Here is a 26,412-nt window from a genome sequence, read left to right as displayed (position 1 = left end):
GTGATTTTATCTGCCTGAAGTGCAGGGGGATCAATGACCCTTACAAAAAATGTTCTTTGAACCCTAGTCTTGATCTGTCTGACTTAGGGGGGGTGGTCAGGGGTGTTCTTAGTCCCTGACCCTCCTTGCCTAAGCCCTGTCCTGGGAGGAATCCCTGTTTAAGCATTTGGCTGGCTACAACTTCATTGGGGCTGCACATAATGACATTCATTTGTGCAAGGATATCACGCCCCCACAAGTTAACAGGCAGGTTTGGGACTATAAAGGGTTGGGTGGTGCCTTTATTTCCCTCAGGGTCTTCTCATGTTAAAATTTTTGAGCTCTGGAGAGTATTATTAGACTGTCCTATACCTTGTAAGTGCGTAAGGGAAGGCTGCAATGGCCATGATCGAGGCCAGGCGTCCTGGGCAATAACTGTGGAATCGGCGCCAGAATCAAGAAGGCCTTTAAAAAGTTTACCATCTAACTTTAACCGCAGGGTGGGTCGTTTTTTGGTGATAGCTTGGACCCAATAAAGATCAGAAGAGCCAGGGCAGGAAGCACCTCGGTTAGAGGTGATGGCTGGGAAGGACGTATTAAGGGGCAAGGGCAACGCCTGAGCTAAACGCTGTCTCTTAGAGACACACACAGGGCCTGTAAGCGCGCTGGCTAAGATGTTAATCTCCCCAGTAAAGTCACTATCTACTATGGAAGGGTGGACTATGAGCCCTGCAAGAGTAGAGGAGGCTCGGCCCAGAATAAAAAAGAACATATTAGCCGGTGGGGGTCCAAATGAGCCAGTAGGCAAAATTTGAACACCATCTTCAGGTTTTAATATTGTGTCGGAGGAGGCACACAAGTCCACTCCTGCGCTCCCTGTGGTTGCTAGGGGCTGGGGATTCTCTTGTCGGCTGTTCTCTGAGGCCGACTGAAATTGAATAGGGCAAGGGGAAGGGCATGTTGGTCACTCAGGATCATTAGGAGAAGCCGACTCTCTGGTCGCCTCTAAAGAAGTTCTCAAAGCAGACCGCGACACAGGTAGGAGGCAGAATTCTGCTACTGAGAGCAGCTGCTTTTTATTGGGGTCTGAATCTGCCCCTTCAACAATATCTCTGATTAGTCCCTAGTACGAAAAAACAGATACAGGGACGGCATCTGGGCCCTGATTTAGAAGTAAATCATATAAATCTCTACCTACTTTTTGCCATTTATGTGGGTGAATCTCAGGTCCACCAATAATAAACCAAGGACAAGCACAATCAATGAACACAAAAAACTTTACTAAGTCTTTTTTCTTAAATCTCTACCTACTTTTTGCCATTTGTGTGGGTGAATCTCACGTCCACCAATAATAAACCAAGGACAAGCACGATCAATGAACACAAAAAACTTTACTAGATCCTTTTTCTTAACTCTAATTCCTCTCTCTCTGAGTGAGGCCTTGAGATCCTTAATAAAAACGGCCTCCTTAGACAATGAATGGCCCATCTCGATGGGGTGACAATGTAAAATTTTACTCACCAGACCGTCGACTCTGTGAGCGGCAGAACGAGGGTCTCTGTAGGGTTTCCTTCGGCCGAAGAGCACTCCGTGGCGTCACCCGACAAAAGTCCGTACCTCGAGCCCCACGTTGGGCGCCACTTGTCCCGGCCCGCGGGACCTTCTGTTACTCACGGGGGCGAGGGGGACCGTGCCTGAAAGAGATGAGCGAGAGAAAGAAACGAGACCAAGCGAATGATTGTCAAGGTCTGCTTTACTTAGATTCTTAGTAGGTTTTTTATTTTTTTTGTGTGTGTGTTTTTTTTTTGTTTTTTTTTTTTTTTTGAGACAGAGTCTCACTTTGTTGTCCAGGCTAGAGTGAGTGCCGTGGCGTCAGCCTAGCTCACAGCAACCTCAAACTCCTGGGCTTGAGTGATCCTCTTGCCTCAGCCTCCCGAGTAGCTGGGACTACAGGCATGCGCCACCATGCCCGGCTAATTTTTTTTTTATATATATATCCGTTGGCCAATTAATTTCTTTCTATTTATAGTAGAGACGGGGTCTCGCTCTTGCTCAGGCTGGTTTTGAACTCCTGACCTTGAGCAATCCGCCCGCCTCGGCCTCCTAAGAGCTAGGATTACAGGCGTGAGCCACAGCGCCCGGCCGTCTTAGTAGGTTTTATAAGCATACAAAAACAAGGAAGTAGAGGCAAAAAAATAGAGTGTTTACGATGAGGCTTGGGTCTGGGTTAATCAGCCCCAATCAGCGTCTTATCGGTATCCTGTTTTTGACTGGTTACTCATCTCTAACCTGGCAGGTGGTCGGGAACAATTGCAGTCAGCACTCCCTGGAGCATCCCGTGGTCAGCACGTCATGGACTGCATTCTTCTCAGAGCTATAGCTGGAATTTTCCAGGGCGAAGTCCGTGTGTAAGACGAGTCATAGGGGAGTTGAGGGTCTTTGAGGGTCCTTGCCTCTAACAGCTGGGCCCTCCAGGACTGTTCGCTGGTTCCTGCTCCCAGGCCCTGGAGCTCACTAGTTCCTGTCCTTCCTGAGCCCAGATTCTATCATTTCTCCTCCAACCCTGCGAGTTCCCCCATGTTTCTAGTTAGCCAAGGTGAGTTTCTTTTGCTTGCAACCAAAGAGCCCGGGTAGGTAGAGAAGTGATCAGAGAGCCCAGGAAACAGGAAACGGAGGCGCCTGTGGTGAGGAAAGAAAGCAGGGGCAGCTCGAGGTGAGGCCAGGCCACCAGAGCCCCTTCCCGGCACCTGGCTCCAGGGCAGCTGCCTTCTGTGTTTTGTCCTCCCTGAAAGCCATCTCACTTCTCAGCTCCTCCTCTGGGCTCCTTCCCTCTGGGTCCCTGTCCTGTCTGCAGCCTCCACTCTCCCCTCTCTGCTGCTGCCTCCCAAGTGTGACCAACTCAGGCTCCTCTAACCTCCGTCTCCAGGCCCAGAACATTCGGTGCCACCTCTACCCTCTGCTGACTCCCTCCCGTTTGCTCTGTCTGTCAGGATAGCCTGTCCTCAGCAGGCTTTGGAGACCTGGACCAGAGCCTGGCCTCTACCTCTTCCTGGCTGTGTCTTTGCGCAAGAGCCTCCACCTATAGCGAGGGGACCACGATGTTGACCTTCATTGCAAGAAGATTGTAAAGGGTAAGAGCCTGCTTGAGAGGCGCTGATGCTCAGTAAACAATCTATGGACAAAAAGAAAGAAGAAACCTCCCGAGAGGGGGTGCTGGGCTGCGCCGTCCGTCCTGTCCCCCATTCAGGTATCGATAGCACTTCTTGATCCAGACTTGCTGTTTTGTTATGAAAATTAGAATTGTTTCATAAAGTATATGATTTTAAAATAAAAAAATAAGTTTTGAGAGGTCACTAGGATTTTGATGAAGAGTTAAAAGGTAGATAGGGAAAATCAAGCGTGCTTCAAAGTCAAGGTGGTCATAGGTGTGATTCGATAGAGACAGAAGATACTGAGCATGTCCCCCGCTGCCGTTCTGGGAGCTTGGAGCACGTGTGAGATGAAGCCTCTCCCGCTCCCCAGATGCGATGGATTTGGGGTGAAGGTTTGAGCAGGAACTTGGGAGAGGCGAGTTGTTCTGTACAGTAGAGCAGAGGGCAATACAATGCCAGGGCAAGGGTGGAGGGCTGAGGGAGGCAGGGAGGGGCCTGCGTGGTGGGGCACAGTTGCAAGGCCCAGGGCCACAGCAGCCCAAGAAGGGCTTGGGGTGAACAGGAAGGAATAGGGAGATTTTAACTCGGGGAGTGCTGTGCTGCACCCTCCTTCCTGTCCCCACCACAGAATCTTGTTTATTTTTTTAAGAGGCAAGCTCTTGCTCTGTCACCCAGGCTGGAGTGCAGTGGCATCATCATAGCTCACTGCAGCCTTGAACTCTTGGGCTCAAGTGATCCTTCTTGCCTCAATCTCCTGAGCAGCTGGGCCTACAGGCAGGTGCCACCATGCCCGGCTGATTTTTCTTATTTTATGTAGAGTTGGAGTCTTACTGGGTTGCCCAGACTGGTCTCGCCTCAAGCGATCCTCCCACCTTGGCCTTCCAAAGTGCTGGGATTGCAGGTGTGAGCCACCATGTCCAGCCACTTCAAAACTGTGAGTGAGCCATAGAGCTTGCTTTCTTGATACGAGATTTGGGGCATCTTGAAGCGGGCTGAGTTTTCTGTCTGGGTTTGAGGCAAAGACCAAAGCAGGTTATGCAGAGACACTGCAGTTGAGGACAGAGATCCTGAGGGTGGCAAACAGCAGGACGAACAATTCCCGGGAGAACTTCAGGTGGTGGAGTCAGTGAGTTCAGGTCGACTGCCAGGAAGTAAAGGGCCATGCAGCCTATATCTGGCTCGTAGGCGGAGTAAATGGAGTTGGAAAAAAGAAAGTCCCAGAGCAGGGTGGAAAGATCTAGAAGGCCAGGAGGAATGGAAGCATCTCTGAGGCTGGAAGGTGTGGGATCTCATCTCATCAAGTTTGAGGGGCTGCCTTTGACCCTCCTCCTCCCCCTCCTGTGACTGGAGGGCTCGTGGAAGAAGCAGATTCTGCATCAGAGCAGGAGACCTGCGTGGGACGATTCATGAAGCATGTCGGGACATGGCCCTTTGGCCCCTGGTTCCTCTGTGACTCTGCCAGAGCATGTGGGTGCAGAGCACCTCTCTGCGGGGAGAGCGATCTCCGGAGGTCACAGGGGTTGTGCATACGTGCCCCAGCCTGTGCCTGTCTGTCCGCATAGCTGTGGGCCTCTTCGCTGAACAAAATTCACAGTGACACGGTCACTGTTGTGTACTCAGGTGCCTCTGCACATGCAACCCCTTGTGTTATGACTGTCACTGCCACCCACAGCCCTCCAGCCCGGCGGGTGCCTACCTGCCCTTAGGATCCATTTCAGGGACCGCCTCCTCAGGGAACCCTTCCCGGACTGCCCTGTCCCAGCCAGGCCGTGAGAAATGCCCCACCTGCAAGACCCCCACGCCCTCCACATTCTCCTCACTGTGTGGTGGTTTCCTTGGAACCCACAGATGAAGCTGGACTTTCAGTCTATTGCGGACGGGGTTGGTGCCTATTCGTTGTTTCACTGCCTTTTCCCTAAGTGTCCAGTGAGCACTGACGATGTGACAGGGGCCACACTAGGGGCTAGGAATTCAAAACCAAAAAGGAGGAGCGATTTTAGTCAAATGGGAGATAGCTTCAAAATGTGCAGCTCATCAGGGGCAAAAGGAACACCCTGGGCACTGTTGGGATGGAACTGCCTGGTCTGGGAGAATTCAAGGAGGGCTTCCTGGAGGAGGAATGCTCCCAATTGCTGTTGAATAAGGCCTGCGTCGGCTGGGTTCACCTGCAGGGCAGGGTGGCTGGCCAGCTGTTCGCCTTCCACTGCCAGGGTGGTTCTGGAGAGATTCACCACGCTTGGACTCTGTTTCCCAACATTCCCAAGCCTTTGCACCTGCTCTTGCCAGAGGAAGTGATGGTGAGAAGCCGGTGGGGTCCCCCTCTCCTTCCCCTTCCACCCCTGCATGCACAGGCCTCCCAGGGGCTGGGACCCTGATTGGCCTGCTGAAGGGAAGTCCCCACGTGCTGCCACGGAACTCCCACGTGACACTACGTGCGAGGGAGAAGTGGGCATCTTTCACCCGAGCTCTGGATGTCCCCAGAGCCCAGCAGTGGGACCAGGAACTCCTGCCGCTCTGAGACTCTCCCTCACTGCGCCACTCGCTCGCTCATTCGCTCAATGCACACGAACTTGGTGCCTGGTGCTGATGACTCAGGGACGATGCCATCCTGCCCAGAATGTTCTTGCTGAGGGGAAGGCATCACCCAGGAACTCAGTGACAGGGTGGACAGAGCCCAGGAGGGAGACTCTGGGCCTGCCAGAGGGACATCTGTCCACCAAGCTGCACAAAGGGGGCAGAGGGCCCAGCGACCACACTGGACGTCCCCAGAGGTGGGAGAGGGGGACTGCCGGGCCCACTGCCGTTTCCTGCGGTGTGTCCTCGGCCAGAGGCGTCCCCTTTCTGGGCCTCAGTGTCCTCTTCTGAAGCTGTGGGTAACAATGGCTGTCTGCCCAGTGGTGTGGTGAGAGTAGAACAAGATTCTGCCCGGGCGGAGGATGTGCGCTGTGAGGTCTGGAGCCTGCCCCGATGCGCCTCCTCCCTGGCGTGAGGCCAACCCTGGAGCTGGGCAGCTGTCCCTCAGGGGCCACCAGGTGACCAGCAGGAGAGCTGAGGGTGGGGGGCAGGGCCGGGGTCCTGACAGTGTCCCTGGGTGGCCAGGTCCTGTTCTGAGAGATGACCCGGCCCGCTCCCAAGCCCTCAGGCAGCCTTGCTGGTCCTGGCCGCCCCTCTGTTCCCACGCTCCTGCTGTGCCCTCCTCTCTCTCCTCTTCTCCTCTCCTTCCCTCTCCCGTGTTTTCAGTCTATTAGCATTTCCCTTCCACCTTGCAGAGCCTTCCGGCCTCCCTCCTGCCCTCTGGTGCCCTGAAGTGGGGCCCACTGTGTGACTCCTCCCTACCCCTTACAGTCGCCGTCGCGGTTGTGGCCCAGTGTTGGCCCCCGAGGTGTGAGGACAAGTTGGCTGAGGCCACGCTGTGAAGGCCGTCCCCTCCGGACACTCCGTCGTCCAGGAGGACCCGCGGCCGGGAGGCTGCACTGAGCTGCGGCAGAGACAGGCGGGACAGGACCCTGCGCCCCACAGCCCAGCCTCCCTCGGGACGGCCCCTGCCCGCTCCGCTCCCTCTCTAGGGCTAGGGTGGGCTCGGGAAGGCGTGGGGACGCGACACTGCACATTTGAGGACTTTGCTCGGATGGAGACTCCCTGCCACCTCTCTCCAGGGCCCGGCCTGTCCCCTCCGAGCAGGGCTGACTAGCAGGATGAGACTGTGTCAGTGCGAGTAGGGTTTAAACTCAGATTCTTCTCCTGTAACATATAGCTGAGTCTTACTCATCCTAAATAAATGAGTGTGACCCTTGTCCCACATGAAGGATCACTAGAAAAAGAAAGGCATTTGGAGGGTTGCAAGTGTTTTTGATCCATTTGAAATTCATGACATACCTATAGAGCAAAAAAAAAATTGTGGAAGATTCTTAATATTTCTTTTTATTCATCTGTATTTATACCCATTAAAATGATCATTTTGTTATTAAATTGAAACCATTCTGATATATTGAACATAATCTTTCTACTGTATGCTTGAAAGATAAGATACATTTTCAATTGAAAGCAATTCAGTTCTAATTTGTCTTTTAAAAATGCATTTCTTGTGAGCTCATCGCCTTTGCTGGTGTCTGTAGGTCACCTGCAGATTGCGGTGACTGTCCCTTTGCTGTCCTGAAAGAGGGAGCCTCATCCTGCCGCTCCGCACAGGGTCTGAGGCTGTGGAGACGCTGCCGCCCTCAGTGCTCCTGAGGCTGGAAGCGCAGGAGAGATGGAACGGAGCAGGAGTGAGTCAGGAGATGACACAGACAGGAGTCTGGGGACAGTGACAAGGACAGGCAGAGGAAGGGGGCACCCAGGAGGGGAGAGAGCAGAGGGAGGTTGTGAGAAGGGGAGGGAGGGGAGGAGCTGGACGCCCCTGGGGGGAGCGGGTACCCAGGAGGCTCTGAGCAGAGGGCAGGGAAGGGCCAGGGAGAGAGGGGGCAGGAGGCAGCCGTGGCACCGGCCAGACGGTGGCCCCACCTGGAGAATGTCCCGCAGCTTTCTCCTCAGGATTCGGCTGTGCTTACCCAGCCCCTGCCAGGGCTGGAAGGGCCTTCCCTGGTGGTCCACAAAGGTGTCCCAGCAGTGCTCAAAGTCTGAGAGGGACAGGGGAGACATGTCAAGCCCCTGCTGTGGTGAGGGGTGGCAACCAGGGTGGATGACTCTAGGGACAGACTTTGCACGTGGTCCTTCTGTCCCTTCCTCTGTCATCCCTTCCCTGGGGACTTCGCTTCTTCCTCACAGTTTCTCCCCCTTGACTCTGACCCAGCCAGGGCCTCACTCTTTCTGGAAGCCCCAAATCCTGCTTCCATCCTACCCTCCCTCCTTCCATCCTCTCCCGGGACCACCTCTCCTGGGCTGGACCCTCTTCCAATAGGCCCCACGGTGGGTCCCAGCGTGCAGCCAGCACCTCTGCAGGCAGCAGACCAGGGCCTCCTGCTTTCTGGCACCTTCTCAGGGCCCCCTCCCTGCTGCCCCTCCCAAGGCTCCTGCTGACCTGCAGAGATCATGATGGCGAGTTGGGCCCCAGCCTCGTGCAGTGTGCGCAGCGGCCTTTCGTGTTTACCACCGAAATCATAGAAGCGGGCAATACAGATCCACAGGCTCACGTGGCTGTTGTTCTGCAGGAACCTGGCCACCTCCTGGGCACAGCTGGGACAGGGGCTCCAGGAGATGAAGCAGGTGACCCTGTAGCACTTGGCTGGGTCCAGCTGCCAGGAACCAACCTGGTCCAGGAAGCACATCTCTGCGTGGCGGCCTGGACAGCCATTGCGTCTATCCTGAGGCTGGAAAGGAAAGTAGAGTGTGGTCACTGTGGACAGGGACGGGGCCTGGACCAGGGTGAGGCTAGGGGAAAGAGGGGCCAGCTGAGCCCCAAGGTCATTGTCCTGATGCCCCTGAGCTGGCTGTGCTTCCTTCCTGGGGGGATTGATCCCTTATCTATCTATTCCCGGCTCCATCTCCACATGTGCAGCAATCATTCTAGAAGCTTCTACTCTGTGATTCACCTGTGCTGAGCCCAAGGGGGACACAGACTCAGACCAAAAAGGCTCCCTGTGCAGAATGAGTGGGGACAACAGGTTTCAGCAGATGGCCCAGGGGTGAGTCCTTGGTCATGGGATGATTGTCACTGCTGGGGCCAGTGCAATCACAGAGACCCGCCCACACTACAGTGAAGGAAGCTCCACCAGGGACCAGGACCCAGTCATGCCAAGGACACCAGAGCAGACAGGACAGCAGGTGTGACAGGGCCTGGCCAGTCCCTGCTCCTCCCCAGATGCTTGGCCACCCCTGGCATCCTGACCTGGCCTGTTCTCCTGGCTTTCATGTGGGCCCTGCCCTGGTCAGGACAGAGTCTCAGGATGGCCTCTCCCACCCTGTCCCCCCTGGGTCTCTCTCCCCAGGGTCAGGGCAGACACTGGGGATCTTGGCCTGGTGAAGTCTGGATGGCCCTAAGTTCTCGGCTGGAGCCTTCGGCAGGTGTTCCTGTGAAAGCTGCTCCATGAGGGGTCCTGGGCAGGGTCCTCGGCAGCCACATGGACGTTGGGCCGAGTGACACCACCTGGCCTGGGGCAGACCCTTTCCCTCTGCCCTGACCCCCTCTGAGCACAGCATTGTGGGGTGGCTGAGCCCTGACCATGGGGGTGACCCTGGGCTAGGGGTGCCAGGCCCTGGAACATGTGGCCAGTTACTGATGTGGGGCTTGAAGCCACCAACCATGGGGCATCACCTGAAGCTGAAGTCACCTACCTCATCCCAGGGCAGAGTAACAGCAGCTGCAGGAAGCACAGGTGACAGAAACGCTGGGACACCACAAGCACACCCTAGAACCCTCTCCCCATGCAGGCCCTGGATGCAGGTGGTTGGGGTGGTCACCTGGTTACGCAGGAAGCCTTTGTAGTGGTCCAGTGGGACCCAGGAGTCACCTTCCAGAACTTCTACCTCGTGACATAGGTAGGTCTGACGCTGCCCAGAGACTGAAGGGTCATTTGTAAAGGTGTGAGAGAATATGTGTGGATCCATCAGGTGTCTGTGGACAACAGTGGGTAAAAAGCATAGACAGAGACTCCTTCTGGGACTACCCCTCATCCCTCCCCTGTACCTCACATCCTTGTTCCCCACATCCCTTCCCCTGTATCCTGCATCCCTGCACCCCACATCCCTTCCTCCATAGTGCACATTTCTCCCTCGTGTCCCCCTTTATCCTCGCCCCTCGCCCACAGCCTATTTGTCCCTCCCTCCACACTCCCTCCCTCTCCAGCCCACGTCCCTCCCCTGCACCCCACATGCTGGGGCAGCTGTCAGAGGAGGGGCTGCACTCACTCGCTGCCCCATGTGGGGACTGCCTTGGCCTTGGCAGGGTCTCCCCTGGGACAGGGCAGGGCGCTCGGATGCTCTGGGTAGGGCCTCCTCCCTCTCCCCAGGTTAGGGCTGGGTCTGGTCCCCTGTTCATCCTGTCCTGGCTCTGCCAGCCCCGCAGCCCCTGCTCCAGGGGGAGTCGCTGGGGCTTTTTGTCCTATCTCAGGGTTGACTCGGGCCACACCAGCATCGGGCCAAGAGGCTCCTGAGTGGGTCCATCAGGGAGAAGAGAATGCCAGGGACCTTCTTATCAGATAAGTCCTGAGCATTTTCTCATCCGGTCCAAGTAATACTTGTCCTTACAAAAACAAAAGTCACAAAGCTGAAGGCGAACCCTGACCTCCCACTCAGAGGTGTTTGTGCATCAGAAATCTCAGGTCCTCAAGACAGATTGGACAGAAGGGAGGGAAGTGACCATCGAGCACGACCAACTCGGCGGAGTCCTGCCCCGGATGCCAGGGGCAGTTGAGCTGGACCTGTCATGACTGGACACGAACGAACAAGGCCCCAGGAGGGAGGCTGAGGAGAAGGGTTGCCCTTTGCAGTCCCAGGAGGAGCCGCAAGGGGAGGAGGGGCCGGTCAGGGAGGCTGATGGGCTCTGGAGCGGAGGAGCTGCGAGGGGCAGGGTGCCCAGGCCTGCGGGTGGCTTCCCTCTTACCCTTCCCTGCAGCTCGGCCTCCACCTGCTCCTTCCCGCGCGCTCAGGTGCTATCTCGCCGTGGGGGCCTCCAGACACTTGCAGCCTTATGTAGTGTCAGGAACCCCGGCAGGCAATGCCACTTCCGGCCCTCTTGCAGTGTCAGGGCCCTGGTGGAGGGGATGTGACACGGAAACCACCTGGGGGTGTCAGAAAGGGGCCAGGTTGTGGCCTACCCAGCCCACACCCCCACCCGGGCAGCTCTGCCTGCTGTCAAGTGGGTTTGGGGGTGACGTTTTCAGACTCTGACAATGCAGCCTTCTCCACCCCTGGCCCAGATGGCTGGCTGGAAGCAGAGCCTCCTGGGGTGGAGAGGGCCAGAGAGGGCAGCGGAGGGGCACAGACACCACCCTGGAGGGAGGCCACGGGGCTGGCTCTCAGGTGCAGCAGGCTCGTCCTTCCCCAGCAGCTCGTCCTCTGCCTGCGGGAACCCAAAGCGCAGCACCGCCTGCCCCTCTGGGACCCCCAGGGCTTCCTGGGCTGAGGGGCTGGAGCAGCCCTTGGGTGCAGGGAGAGAGGTGGGTGTCAGGCAGCTTGACAGCTTGGTGCTACCAGCAACTTGACGGCCTGGCTGGCCGTCATTCAGCCGTGTTGCTGGGTCCTGATTGCTTGTTTTAGTTTATTTTTGGGGGTGGGGGGAGTGGGTGGCGAGATTCCCTGCTAAAAATTCCCCCTTTTCCCAGAGCACTGTGCCACAAAGCTAAACACTATTGCCCATGAAAGCATAAACAGAGCCTGGGGTCCAAGATCTGGATTGAAAAGTAGCATTGGAAACCAATTCATAGAGAAGATTGTTTAAAAACGGTGTATCCTGGAGACACTTTTAAGTAAGGGTGACGGGAATCCCATCCGTTCCTGGGGAATGACAGCCCTCCTCCCATTCCCGCCTCTGGATCATTGAGTGAAAAATCCCTGCGTCCGCTGGAGTTCCCACCGAAGCTTGGGAAATGGGAGGACCCACGGCTTCCGTGTGGGAGTCCAGGGTGGTTTAGGGAGAATCTCGTCTTCAGCAGGTGCGGGCTGTGCCCGAGATTTGCCCTGGTCCCCTGTAAGGAAAACTGGGGGTGGGACAGGTGCCCAGCAGGGATCCAGACGGGGTCAGAAGGACAGACTGGGGCAGAGGGACCCTGGGGAGGACGCTGGTCCGCTCATCCTGGGTCACCCTGGGGTAAGAATGGATGTTCTGCACAGGTCTGGAGTCCATGCTGCCCTATACAAGGTCCCAGCTCTGCCACTACTGTGGGTGTCATCTGCTAATGGAGCTTCCTTGTCAAACTCCCACCCACTGACGGAAAACAGGCTGCACTGCAGCATGAAGAAAGTGCGCTCACATTTGCCCCCTGTAGCCCTACCCACCCCAGAGCCCGGGTGACCACAGCTGCCAGTGCCCCGCCGGGGTTTCAGCAGTGTCCCAGGGGCCTTCCAGTCCTGGGGAGTGGAGGCGTGTGAGGGCAAGAGTGTTCTGTTGGTGCCTGCCCTGCAGGGCCCAGGGCGTGGAAGGGTGGCAGGGACCTGCCCCAGGACAGCGCAGAGCACTGTTCTCCCAGCTGACGTCCTCTGTCCTCTCCCAGATTGGCCTCTTCGCCCAGAGTGACCACATTTTTTGGTGACTCATTTCGAGGTGGGACTGTTGCTAGAATGCAGAAATCAAAACCAAAGGGTCAGGATGGACAATGAGTCCCCCCACAGGACAGTGGCCGAAATGCTCTGATTTGGACAGGGCTGAAGTTGATATCTGGGTGTGCCTGGGGTGTCCCGCGGAGGGTTCCTCTTCTCGTGCCACTGTGAGAGTGTGCCTGTGTGTGCCTGTGTGTCCGCGTATTGGCCCCGGGAAGTGGTTCAGCCTGTTAGCCCAGGAACAGCTGCAGCAAGGCCTGTTCTCCGTCTCATATGTGGCTCCTGAGGTCTCACAGGACATCCTGTGGGAGCCGCCTGCTGTCATCAACCACCCAGGGGCCCAGCTGGGGCCTAGAGACGGGTGTGGCATGTCCTGCCTCATCTAAGCCCAGGAATCAGAGAAACGAGGGTACCCCGCTGTGCTGAGGCCACACAGTGGGGTCCCTCTTCCCCCTCCTGTACACCCCTCCCCCATTTTCCAGGTCAGAGTCCTGCTGCTTCAGGCCTGGCTCCCAGAGCCTGCCATCACGTGCTCTATGGGGCGGGACCCCAACTTCGCCACGTATTAACAGGTGACCTCAGTATAAACACTCGACAATTAGTGCGCTGACATTATGCACTTTACCAGTCCCGTCTGCTCCCGGCCTGCTGTGGGCCAGCAGAGGGGCAGGGAGACACGGATCCTCGGAGAGGAAAAGCCTTCTCCTAGCCCCATCTCCACACGTCTGGCGTCCTTGCCTCCCCAGACCGGTCTGCCCCCCACCCCGTCCCCAAGTCCCCTGAGGAAAGCCTCCAGGGGCCATTTCTGTCCCTGACATCCTGACTCTGTCCCTGGAGATCAGGGCTGGCCCCTGTCCCTGACAGCTCTGGGCCCTGCTCTCGGGACACCGCTCCTCCTGGGACCAGCCTCAGCTCGGTGAGCTGCCTCTGCTGTGCACACGTGGGTGCTCAGTGTGCGTGTCGTGGGTCACGCAGGGATGTCAGCATCTGGGTGGGGCATCAGGAGCCTGTTTCCACCCCTGGACTGCACAGAGGGGACTCCCAGCCAGGCCCCATGCTCATTTCCACCAGCCGGTCCCTCTGCTGGGCCAAGGGTCCCTCTAGGCCCCGGTGCTCCCTGTGTGGTGTCGTCTGCTGCACAGAAATTGTTTTTAAACCACCAGTGCTGTCAGAACCCGGCTCTGACTCCTGCCCTGCTGCCCTCCTCCCTGCCCCGCCCAAAATAACACATCCGTCTACCGGCTAATGCTAGCCCACGTCACCTGCAGCAGGGACCTGGGGCTTAGGAGGGACAGGAAGCATTGGGGGCCCAGACAGCCCATGGAAGAGACCCAGGACAGGGCCAGTCAGGGGGAAGGTGCCCAGGGACAGTCCAGGTCTAGGACAGGGGCAGGGGGACACAGCAGCCCTGGGAGGCCCAGCTCAGCCCCAGGGAGCTCAGCCCGGGGCAGGAGGTCAGGGCCAGAGACAGATCCAGGGGCCAGGGCAGCAGGTGTCAGTGCTGTGGCTCGGCTGTGTCTGTCCCGCCCTGGGCACTGGTTCCTGCCTCTGTGACATGTGGCTTATTTGCTTGATGACAGCAGGCGCCTGCCACCTCAGGATGTCCTGTGGCACCTCAGGAGCCACATATGTGACTAAGAATGGGCCTCATGGGTAGGTGTTCCTGGGTAGAAAGGGCGCACTGGTCCCCTGGCACAGACACACACACTAACACACATACACATACATGCACAATGCACACACATACATACATATGCACATACTAACACACACATGCACATCACACAGTTGCATGAGAAAAAAGAACCTTCCAGGGGCTAATCCAGACACCCCGACACCTACCTCAGCATTTGACATGGGGTGGGGAGGGGAGAACCTGGACATCAAGCCTGGTCCCTTGGTCTGGATTCCTGGGCTCTGACGGCAGCCCCACCCCCACCCTAAAAGCAGGTGACCAAAAGGCCACAAGATGTAGTCACTCTGGGCAAAGGGGCCAAGCTGGAGGAAGACTGAGGACCCTGTCCTGGAGAAAGACACCACTCTGTGCTGTCCTGGGCAGGTCCCAGGTAGACCCTGTCGTCCTCGAGGACCCCATCTCCCAACCCTCGTCCCCTTCCCCGTCTCCCCAGGGCCTCTTTGCAGAGCCTCGCCCCCAACCAGGGGCCCTGTGGGTCCCGGTTCCCTGTGCAGGACCCAGGGTGTGGGCAGGGTGTGCCCTGGTCCCCTGTGAGGAGCAGTGGGGACAGGATGAGTGCCCAGCAGGAGTCCAGACTGGTCAGAGGGACAGACCAGGGCACAGGGACCCTGGGAGGCTGCTGGTCCGCTCAGCCTGTGTCACCCTGGGGCCGATGCTCTGCACGGGTCTGCAGTCCAGCTGCTCTGCACTCGGTCCCAGCTCTGCCACCATGATGGGCGCCCTGCCCAGCCTAGAGCTGGGAAGGACGACAGGCTGCCAGTGCCAGCCAGGGTCTCAGCAGGGTACCAGGGGCCGTGTCCAGTCCCTCCCCCAGACCCGTAGGGCCCCCAGTCGGAGACAATACTCTGAGGTGAGGCTCAGGGAGCTGAGGGATCTGGGGGGAGGGGGAGGGAGACAGGGCCCTGGGAGGACAAGAACAGAGCCACCAGGACCCTGACCTGGGGCAGCACAGAGTGGTCTCTCCCACCAGGGTGCCGTGTTCTGGCCTCTCCCAGCTTGGCCCATTGCCCAGAGTGACGTCTTGTGGGTTTTGGTCAATCACATCTGGGACGGGGCCGGGCTGCTGTCAGAGCCTGAAATCAAAACCGAATCGTGCGGGGTAATGACGAAGTCCTCCCTGCAATCCCCCACGTGCAGTGATGAGACCCCCTCTTTCCGGCATAGGCACGGTGGCCCTGGGGGTGTGTATGTTTCTGGGGTATCCCATATAAATTTCCTTTCTCTTTTGTCAGTTTGTATGTGTGTGTCTGTGTGTATATGTGTGTTAGTGTGTGTGTATGTGTCTGTGTATATCTGTTTGTGTGTCTGTATCTCTGGGCCAGGGGACCAGTGCACCCTTTCTAACCAGGAACACCTGCCTGTGAGCCCTGTTCTTAGTCACATATGTGGCTCCTGAGGTGCCACAGGACATCCTGAGGTGGCAGGCGCCTGGTGTCATCAAGCAAATAAGCCACACGTCACAGAGGCAGGAACCAGTACCCAGGGCGGGACAGACACAGCCTAGCCACAGCCCTGACCCCTGTTGCCCTGGCCCCGGGGTCTGTCTCTGGCCCTGACCTCCTGCCCCGGGCTGAGCTCCCCTTCCCACTGGGGCTGAGCTGGGTCTCCCAGGGCTGCAGTGTCCCCCACCCCTGTCCTAGACCTGGACTGTCCCTGGGCTCCTTCCTCCTGACTGGCCCCGTCCTGGGTCTCAGCCATGGGCTCCTCCCACTTCCTCTCTAGGGGGTGGAATCAGGGGGATGTGGGGACGGGAGACCCCTGGAACACCCCCCACTCCAGACTGCACATGTGTGGCTCCCGCCCAGTGAGGAGACTGTGCTTCCTCTGTAACCACTGCAGGCCTTGTCCCTGTGAAAGAGGGCTGGCCGGCAGCATGACTTTGTCAAGGCAGGTAGGGTTTGAACGCAGATTCCTGTCCTGGAAGCTTTAGAGGTTTCTCTTCCCAGAGGGAAATACTATGATCTTTGCCCCACATGAGGCTCCACTGCTGTAAGGAAAGACATTTACAGACTTGTAGCGTTTATTTAAAATCTTGGAATTCATGATACAGGTACAGAGGAAACAAACTATGGAAGATAACTAACACATTGTCTATTGGTCTAGATATGAAAGTAGCAAAAGTAATCATTTCATCAGCACGTTGCCAAGCCATGTGAGAGTGCTGAGGCTATGGGACACTGCATACTTGAAGCATGAGGTCAATTTTCAAGTAAGAATTAATGAATTCTGATTTTTTAAAAAATGCATTTCTTGTGAGCTCGTCGCTTTTGCTGGTCTCTATGGGTCATCTGCAGATCTCCGTGGCTGTCCCTTTATGTGTCCTGAAAGAAGGTGCCTCATCCTCCTGCTCAGCACATGGTCCTGCCAGCTGCCTAAGGCTGGAATTGCAGGGGAGATTGAACAGAGCAGGAGTGAGAGTCAGAGAGACGACACAGACAGGAATCTGGGGACAGTGACAAGGACAGAAGAGGAAGGGGGCACCCAGGAGGGGAGAGAGCAGAGGGAGGTTGTGAGAAGGGGACGGAGGGGTGGAGCTGGACACCCCTGGGAGGTGGGAACCCCAGGAGGCTCTGAGCAGAGGGCAGGGAAGGGCCAGGGATAGAGGGGGCAGGAGGCAGCCGTGGCACCGGCCAGAGGGTGGCCCCACCTGGAGAATGTCCCGCAGCCTATTCTTCAGGGAGTGGCTGTGCTCATCCAGCCCCTGCCAGGGCTGGAAGGGCCTTCCCTGGTGGTCCACAAAGGTGTCCCAGCAGTGCTCAAAGTCTGAGAGGGACAGGGGAGACATGTCAAGCCCCTGTTGTGGGTGGGGAGGGGCAACCAGGGTGGATGACTCTAGGGACAGACTTTGCACATGGTCTTTCTGTCCCCTCCTCTGTCATCGTCCCCTGGGAACTTAGCTTCTTTGTCACACTGTTTCTTCCTCTTGACTCTGACCCAGCCCAGTCCAGATTCTTTCTGGAAGCCCCAAGGCCTGCTTCCACTCCTAGCCTCCCTCTCTCCATCCCCTCCTGGACCACCTCTCCTGGGCTGGACCCTCTTCCAATAGGCCCCACGGTGGGTCCCAGCGTGCAGCCAGCACCTCTGCAGGCAGCAGACCAGGGCCTTCCACAGGGACACTGACCCTTCCCCACTTTCAGGCACCTTCCCAGGGCCCCCTCCATGTCAACCCCCCACACATAAGATTCCTGCTGACCTGCAGAGGTCATGATGGCGATTTGGGCGCCAGCCCCCCATAGGGTGCTCAGCCCCTCCTCATATCCAGAGAAGAGATCATAGATGCGGGCAGCCAGGACCCGCAGGCTCACGTGGCTGCTCCTGCTTAGGAACTTGGCCACCTGGTGGGCACAGGTGAAACAGGGGCTCCAGGATACGAAGCAGGTGACCCTGTAGTGCTTGGCTGGGTCCAGCCGCCAGGAACCAACCTGGTCCAGGAAGCACATCTCTGCGTGGCGGCCCCCATAGCCACTGGGCATATCCCGGGGCTGGAAAGGAAAGCAGAGTGTGCTCACCTGTGGGCAGGGACAGAGCCGGAACCAGGGTGAGGCTGGGGAACAGGGGCCTTCCACATAAAATGATGGGGGCACCCAAACCTCAGTTATCAAGATGAATGAATTTTTCTGCAATGTTTCAATATCCAATTAATGCAAAAATTCAAAGATGAACAAATGTCAACAAATGTCCACAGACAGACCAGGAGTGATGACTTTCTCTTTGTTCTCAACTCAGATACATTCTGCAATTCCACATAGCCCTGTCACTACCTGTCTTTATTTAAAATGTTAACATTTTGTTCATCTTATAGCTTTGGGATTAAATTTGATTTTAAATTGCATTAAATATTTCAGTCTTTGATTAAGATGTGATTTCTCTGATAACTGAGGCTTTTGAGCACCCTCAAATTTGGCACCCGAGGTCAGAGCCTTGGGGACCCCAGGCTTGGCTGTGCAGGGAGGGGCTGCAGAGCTGGGGGAGGAAAGAGGGGCCAGCTGAACCCCAAGGTCATTGGTCTGATGCCCCTGAGCTGGCTGTGCTTCCTTCCTGGGGGGATTGATCCCTTATCTATCTATTCCCGGCTCCATCTCCACATGTGCAGCAATCATTCTAGAAGCTTCTACACTGTGATTCACCTGTGTTGAGCCCAAGGGGGACACAGACTCAGACCAAAAGGGTTCCCTGTGCAGAATGAGAGGGGACAATAGCCCCAGCAGGAGACGGCCCAGGGGTGAGTCCTTGGTCATGGGATGATTTTCACTGATGTGGCCAATGCAATCACAGAGACCCGCCCACACTGCAGTGAAGGAAGCTCCACCAGGGACCGGGACCCAGTCATGCCGAGGATACCAGAGCAGATGGGACAACAGGTGTGACAGGGCCTGGCCAGTCCCTGCTCCTCCCCAGATGCTTGGCCACCCGTGGCATCCTGACCTGGCCTCTTCGGACTTCCTGTGGGCCCTGCGTTGGTCAGGACAGAGTCTCAGGATGGCCTCTCCCACCCTGTCCCCCCTGGGCCTCCATTCCACAGGGTCAGGTGAAGGGGCAGCCTCCGGGAATCTTTGCCTTGTGAAGTCCTGGCAGCCCTGTGTCCTCGGCTAGAGCCTTCGGCAGGTGTTCCTGTGAAAGTTGCTCCATGAGGGGTCCTGGGCAGGGTCCTCAGCAGCCACACGGGCGTTGGGCCGACTGACACCACCTGGCCAGGGGCAGACCCTTTCCCTCTGCCCTGACCCCCTCTGAGCACAGCATTGCGGGGTGGCTGAGCCTTGGACATGGGGGTGACCCTGGGCTAGGGGTGCCAGGCCCTGGAACATGTGGCCAGTTGCTGATGTGGGGCTTGAAGCCACCAACCATGGGGCATCACCTGAAGCCAAAGTCACCTACCTCATCCCAGGGCAGAGCAACAGCAGCTACAGGAAGCACAAGTGATAGAAACGCTGGGACACCACAAGCACACCCTAGAACCCTCTACCCATGCAGGCCCTAGATGCAGGTGGTTGGGGTGGTCACCTGGTTATGCAGGAAGCCTTTGTAGTGGTCCAGTGGGACCCAGGAGTCACCTTCCAGAACTTCTACCTCGTGACACAGGTAGGTTTTATGTTGCCCAAAGATAGAAGGGTCATTTGTAAAGTAGGAACTGAAAGTGTGTGGATCCATCAGGTGTCTGTGGCAATAGTGGGTAAAACGCATAAACAGAAGACTCCTCCTGGGACTACCCCTGCCTCTCTTGTACCTGTCATCCCTCCCCTCCACCCCTCATCCCTCCACTGTACCCCTCATCCCTCCCCTTGTACCTCATATGACTTCCTCTGTACCCCCATCCCTGTACCCCTCATCCCTCCCTCTGTACCCCTCATCCCTCCCCCTGTAACCCACAGCTCTTCCCCTGTAGCCCACATTTCTCCCTCCTGCCCCCCTTTATCTTCTCCCCTCCCCCACAGCCTATTTGTCCCTCCCTCCAAACTCCCTCCCTCTCCAGCCCACCTCCCTCCCTGCACCCCACGTGCTGGGGCAGCTGTCAGAGGAGGGGCTGCACTCTCTCGCTGCAGTCACCAGGCCTCCCTCTCTGCCCTATGTGGGGGCTGCCTTGGCCTTGGCAGGGTCTCCCCTGGGATAGGGCAGTGCACGCGCATGCTCTGGGGAGGCCCCTGCCCCTCTCCCCAGGTTATAGCTGGGTCTGGTCCCCCGACCTCCCTGTCCACCCTGTCCTGGCTCTGCCAGCCCAGCAGCCCCCGCTCCAGGGGGAGCCACTGGGGCTTTTCCTCGGGTCTCAGGGTTGACTTTGGGTAACGCCAGTGTCGGGCCATAGGCTCCTGAGTGAGTCCATCAGGGAGAAGAGAGGAAAGAGAATGCCAGGAACTCTCTGCTCTGAACCTTTAGCTTTTCACTGTCACACTGATAAAAAAATGACAAGTGCTCTGTAGCCCAAAACAGGCATTACTTTCTACAGTTGAAACTTGAGTTGTGCACATCTTTCTTTCTGTGCAGGCAAGCACAGATCGGGGCAGCACTGAGGACAGCGCCCGGCACAGAGCGAGGGGCCAGCACAGCACCCTCACGGGCTATCGCCCCGCTGGTCTTGAGGGTCCGGGGGAACCCGGGCATGTGGGCCCCAGGCCCTTGCTTTCCACCCCCGGTGGCTTTTCTAGTCGACAAACACACCCTGTGCCCTCCTGCGAGCACAGCCCTGTGCTTCCCGAGAGCCGAGAGGGATCCAGAGCCCACCCAGCCCCACGTGAGCCCTGCAGGAGCCAGACCCGAGCCTCAGAGCCACCCCGGTGTGGGGACCTCCGGCTCTGCGTGCGGACATGAGGGTCCGTGGAGCTGGGCCCTCCGTGCCCCATGTCCGAGTCCTACCCAAAGGGAACGATCCTGCCAGGAAAGGCCAGGACACTTGTCTCCAGGTGCCAGGTGGAATGAACTGGAACCAGGAGCAGGGACACACAGAGAGGGCAGGTCTTCTTCAGACACAGTGGTGGCAGGAGGGTGTGATACCGATGTGCTCCTGCAGAGGAGCTGGGGCCGGCCGTGCTAGAGGGACCCAGCCCTGCACCCTCCTGCTCTGGCCTGGTCTGTCCTGGGCGCCCTCTAGGCCAAGGGAAGCAGGGGACAGATAGGGACACAACGGTCATCCCAACAGCCCCTAAGCAGCACGGCAGGGCCTGCCCAGGAAGGGAAGGGGTCCACGGCCAGGAGCCCGGGGGCTGGGAGTGTGGCCAGGGCCCGACAGAGCCAGGGCAGGATGTCACAGCCCCAGGCACTGGGCTGTCTCCTTCCTTCCTCCTGAGTGTGGCAGACGCTGACGGTGCCCTCAGCCCCAGTCCTTGTCCTCAGCGGTCCACATGCTCCCTCCTCACCTCAGCTCCAGGCCCTGCAGGGCCTTGCAGGTTACGCTCCCAGCTGCCAGTCAGCCTGGACCAGTGGGGACAATGCTGACATGACAGTGACACTGTGGACCTCAGAGTCTCCCTGTCAGGATGAAGTGTCCCCAGCCCACCCTCACGGGCTGCCTTTCCTCCCGTCCTGCTGCCCCGCCCTCCGCACGTGCTGCTCCTGCAGCCGAATGGGGCGGCCGGGTGTAGCCAAGGAAAACAGTCCGCGCTGCGCTGAGCGATGTTTCAGTGAGTGACGTTCCAGGTTACTGCTGTTACTCTTTGTTGAAGTTGCAGGTTGCCTGGGCTTACCGTGTTTCCTCGCTGCAACTTCCATACCAAGCGCTCATGTCTGAGTGTCTGACACCAGGGACCACGGACCTGCCTCAGGGACGGCCAGGTTGGTGACCATCGAGGCCTCCCCCTTGCTCAAGCTCCTTCTCCAGCTCCCCAGGGGACTCATGGCTCTGTCTGTGACTCTGGGCATTTTCCAGCCCGAGGTTCATTTAAGCACAGGTGAGGAGAATCCCCCGTGAAACCGTCTTCACTTACTCGGGCAGGCCCCGTCGTCCAGAGGCGCTGGCTCCCCGCACACCTGCCCCAGGAGGGGGACACACAGGACAGGGACCAGCCACCCATACACCAGGGCTGGGACCCAGAGCTAGAGGCCAGGCCCCGAGAGAGGGCAGAGGAGGGAGGGTCACTGTGGGTCACGGCGGAGAGGGGGCCCTCCCAAGAGCTGGCGAGGGGCTCAGAGGCAGAGATGCTCTGAGGGGCCGGCGGTACCTGGGCTCCGTGCTGGGCTGAACTCCTCGTGCTGCCCCGTGACACTTCCCGTCTCAGGCCTCCTGCTTCTGGGACCGGCACAGGGGTGACGGTGTGATCCTCGCCCAGATCCTCTTAGGACTCGGGAGCCTTATATATGATGTCACGAAGTGACTGAGAGCTGCTGACTCGGGTGCTGTGCCCCACCCCTGCCCAAACTGAGGCCAGGATGCCACCCACATCAGGGTCACAGAACAGGAACTTCTCTGCCAGTTTTGTGGCAGCTTTGCTTTTGATTCCCCACCCTGACACCAGCCCTACCTGGACTCTGTGGCTGACACAGAGGAAAAGAAACTCTGGCACCACTCGGTCACTTTCGGTAGAAGTAGCTGGAAGGCAGGAGGACGGGGCACAGGTGGGAGGACAGGTGTCACACGCTGCAGAATGGCCCCACAGGGCCCATGCTCCCGGAAGTCAGGCTCCCGGACGGCCGAGCCTGCACCCCACAGCGGGCAGCGCAGGGCCGCCTGGCCCTGGCTCCCGGGCGCTGCGTATCCAGGGGGCTGCCTCAGTCCTGCACTGCGGGGGGCGGGGGAGGGGCTGCTCTGAGAGCAGGACGGGGCTTCGTGCCAGGTCCCAGGAAGGGAAGGGGACACATAGGTGCTGAGGCCACCTGTCTCATCCGTCTGCTGACTGAAAACTAGAGCATGGACAGTTCCATCCCCAGGACCCAGAGGAGACAATAGAGGCTCAGAGAGGTGCAGAGACCTGCCAGGCCCCCCCTCCAGGGAGCAGAGGGATGCAGTAACATGTATCCGGCTCAGGAGGGCCACCCTGGGCCCTTTCCTCCCACCTCCAGGCCCTGGAGAAATGTGGGGAGGTTGGGTTCCTGCCCCAGGCCAGCCCCTGAGTCCTAGTGGCAGGTCACCCCACCTTCTCTCATGTCCTCCTGCTTCACCCAGCACAGCTACCAGTAGAGGGGCTGGCCGTGTGGGCCTGTGGGGCTGTCCCTGTCCACTGACACCCCTGTCCTAGCATCTGTCAGACCACCCTTTCCTGGCCAGCTGTCCCATGCAGGTAAAGTCCACTTCCTGGGGGCAGTCCACCCTGGCTGCCACACTGAGCACAGGTTTCCTTGCCCCTCAGGCCCACTGATCACCGTGTGCAGGTGGAAACCTCAGAGGTGTCCCCTGTGTTCTCAGATGGACCCCACTCCTCATGGACAGATGGGAGGGGCTCTGCCCCTCTGCTATGAGGACCCTTCTGTCCTATCTGTGGGGAGACTCAGGAGGGCTCCACCCAGGGTCATGCTCCCTGACAGCACCTCCATATGCCTGGCCCCTCAGCACCGGTTCTGTGGTCTCCCCCAGTCACCTGTCCTGGCCGGGTTCTCCCTCCCCACTGCCCTTGCCCAGAGCCGTGACCCCGACCAGCCTCCCCCCCTCTCTCCAGACAGGCCCTGCTGTGCACAGTGTCCCCCACGGACAAGGCCGCTTCCCACGGACTTTCCTCTGGACACGCGGGCTCAGGGAGCCCTTCTCCTCTGTGGGGTGGGCTGTCAGCGTGGCAGTGCGTCTCCCCTTCTCTGGGGGGCTCTGTGTGGGGCCTCTCGGGCCTCAGGAGATGGACCTAGCAGGATGTGGAGACGCCAGCTCAGGGTCCAGCAGAGGGGGCTGCACAGGGCCGAGGGCTCACAGGACAGGCAGGCCCGGGCACCTGGAGTGGGAGGGTGGGTGGGGCAGGGGCTACTGGGGGCTTCCCCTGGGGGTGGGCTCCCCCATCTGCTGTCCTCCCTTGCCCCTGCCTGGACCCCACAGGCCGTGGGTGCCCGGACCTTGGCCCAGCTCTGCAGCCCTGTCACAGCTGACAATGGCCTGCCCCTGGATCTGGGACCCTGGGCCTGGGACCTGCTGGCTGTCCACTCAACCCCTGCCTCAGCCGCCTCCTGTCTGCGCCCCAGTCCCTAAGCCAGGCACCTGCTCCCCAGTGGGGTCCTTCTGGAAACCTGTTCTTGGGTTACATTTGCAGACCCAGGCAACAAAACCATAGCAACGGATTTAATGAGCAGAACTTTCTGCACCCCACAGCATTCTCTTTCCTCTCTTCTCCCTGATGGACTCACTCAGGTGCCTATGGCCGGACACTGGTGTTACCCAAAGTCAAACTAGGCTTGCTGGCTGGATGACTTTGTCAATGTGGGAAGGATTTGAATTCAGGTTCTTTTGTGAGCTTTAGCCATATTTTCTTATCCCAGAGGGAATCAGTGTGACTTTTGCTACCACTGAGGGTTCACTACAAAAGAAAGACATTCATACACTTGCCAATGTTTATTTAAATACTTGGAATTCATGATATGTTTATAGAGAAAAAATTAGGGAATATTCTTGTTTCAGTTGACCTTTGAACAACAGCAGTTTGAAGTACATTTGTCTACTTATATAGGGATTTTTTTTTTTTTTTTGAGACAGAGTCTTGCCAGGCTAGAGTGCCGTGTCGTCAGCCTAGCTCACAGCAACCTCAAACTCCTGTGCGCAAGAGATCCTCCTGCCTCAGCCTCCCAAATAGCTGGGATTATAGGCATGTGCTACCATGCCCAGCTAATTTTTTCTATGTTTTAGTAGAGACAGGGTCTCTCTCTTGCTTAGTCTGGTCTTGAACTCCTGACCTCAAGCCATTCCCCCTCCTCAGCCTCCCAGAGTGCTAAGATTACAGGTGTGAGCCACCACACTCGGCCAGGATTTTTTTCAATAAATATATGGAAAAAAGTTTTGGAGATCTGTGACAAGTGGAAAAAAATGAGACAAACTGCATAGCATAGCTGTCAAAAAAAATTGAGAAAAAGTTAGATATGTCATGAATGCATATAACATATATATAGATACCAGTCTATCAGTCAATTTTATCATTTACTACCACTTAATATACACTAATCTATTATAAAAGTTAAAACTTATCAAAACTTAAATGCGCAAACACAGAATGTGCTCAGTACCTTTCCCAGTCCAGAGGAATATGAACAAATGGAAAGATGTGGAATTAAGTGGTCATCGTGTTATTGTGGAACATTACCTATAGTACACAGGGTACTACTGTATCATTTGGTAGCCGCCTCTTGTTGGTATTGTGTGAGCTCAAGTGTTGTGAGTATCTGAGTATCCACTTAAACCTTTCTGTGATGCTAATAATCCCTCTCCGGAAGTTTGTATCACTGTAGTAGCAATCTCTCAGCCAGGCAGGGTGGCTTATGGGAAGTTTGTATCACTGTAAAAAGCGATCTCTCAGCCAGGCAGGGTGGCTTATGCTTGTAATCCCAGCACTTTGGGGGGTCAGGGCAGGAGGATCTGTTGAGGCCAGGAGTTTGAGGCTGCAGTAAGCTATAATCACACCACTGCACCCCAGCCTGGGTGACAGTGCGAGCTCTTGTCAAAAAAAAAACCAGAAGATCTCTTATGATTCTCGTGTATTTGTCATGACGTCCAGTGCAATACAGAGAACATTTATCAATACCATGAGACCCATACAAAGTGCCACTGGTGATGCTGCAAGTGCTTCCAAGAAGCAGGAAAAGTCATGTCATTACGAGAAGAGTCCGAATTGCTGTTCTGTGCCTTTCAAGACAAAGGAGTCCAGCACAGAGACCATTGTAAAAAGAAGAAAAGGAAATTCACAAAGCAGTCGCTGAGGCTGTGGCAGCAGGAGCAGAAACTGTTGCCTTTTTTGTGAGATATCCTTTTATCTCCTGTTGAAAATGCAGTTTTTATGTGGACGCAGGATTGCTATGAGAAAGCATAACTACACACCCTAATATAAATTAAGAAAAAGCAAAGTCATTATATAATGTCTTAAAGCAAAAGGAAGATGAAGGGTATACGGCTGCAGAATTTAATTATGCTTTGGTAATTCTGCAAAGAGGTTTGGCTTAAAACATGTCAAGATAACAGGAGAAGCAGCCTATGCCGACCAAGAGGCAGCAGACAGGTTCCCGGACACCATTAAGAAAATCATTGAGGAGAAAGGACATCTGCCTGAACCGTTTTCAATGCAGACAAAAGCACTGTATTCTGAGGCCAGGCGCCGGGCTCACGCCTATAATCCTAGCACTCTGGGAGGCCGAGGTGGGAGGATAGCTGGAGGTCAGCAGTTCGAAACTAGCCTGAGCAAGAGCAAGACCCTGTCTCTACTAAAATAGAAAGAAATTAATTGACCAACTAAAAATATATACACAAAAAATTAGCTGGGCGTGGTGGTGCATGCCTGTAGTGCTACTCGGGAGGCTGAGGCAGCAGGATTGCTTGAGCCCAGGAGTTTGAGGTTGCTGTGAGCTAGGCTGATGCCATGGCACTCACTCTAGCCTGGGCAACAGAGTGAGATTCTGTCTCAGAATAAAAAAAAAAAGGCACTGTATTCTGGAAAAGAATGCCACGAAGGACATGTATGAGTGAGGAAGAGAAGTGAGCGCCAGGATTTAAGGCAGGAAGGGACAGGCTACCTGTACCGTTTCGTGCTGATGCAGTCGGGCTTATGATCAGAACAGCCTTGTCTATAAATTGCTAACCCTGAGCCCTGAAGGGAAGAGATAAACACCAGCTTTCGGGGTTTGGGTTGTCCAGCAAGAAGGCCTGGACAACGGGAACCATTTTTCTGGATTGGTTCCATGGTCGCTTTATCCCCGAGGTTGGGAAATACCCTTGCCGTCAGGGACTGCCTTAAAGTTCTCTTGGTGTTGACCTATGCCCCAGGCCTCCAGAGCAGCCATGAGCTCAGC

The 26,412-nt window shown here is 56.7% G+C and overlaps 1 protein-coding gene across 1 annotated transcript in view; it reads right to left on the bottom strand.

The window, feature by feature from the left end:
- Positions 1-7,036: 7,036 nt before the first annotated feature.
- The window catches only part of LOC105858493 (DNA dC->dU-editing enzyme APOBEC-3G-like), a 207,153-nt gene continuing 187,777 nt past the window's right edge, over positions 7,037-26,412 (bottom strand). Inside the window, exons 2-6 of the mRNA XM_020287783.2 lie at positions 10,669-10,729; positions 9,528-9,681; positions 8,149-8,437; positions 7,632-7,747; positions 7,037-7,363 (exon numbers count right to left, since the gene is read on the bottom strand). Of these exons, the coding sequence (XP_020143372.1) occupies positions 7,349-7,363; positions 7,632-7,747; positions 8,149-8,437; positions 9,528-9,674 (567 nt within the window). The 5' untranslated portion in view covers positions 9,675-9,681; positions 10,669-10,729 and the 3' untranslated portion in view covers positions 7,037-7,348. The remainder of the gene's footprint in view (positions 7,364-7,631; positions 7,748-8,148; positions 8,438-9,527; positions 9,682-10,668; positions 10,730-26,412) is intronic.

This window comes from Microcebus murinus, chromosome 10 (assembly GCF_040939455.1).
Source record: "Microcebus murinus isolate Inina chromosome 10, M.murinus_Inina_mat1.0, whole genome shotgun sequence".
In the NCBI taxonomy this organism is placed as follows: Eukaryota; Metazoa; Chordata; class Mammalia; order Primates; family Cheirogaleidae; genus Microcebus; species Microcebus murinus.
The sequence above is the reverse complement of the archived record's forward strand: the minus strand, read 5'-3'. Positions and strand labels throughout refer to the sequence as shown.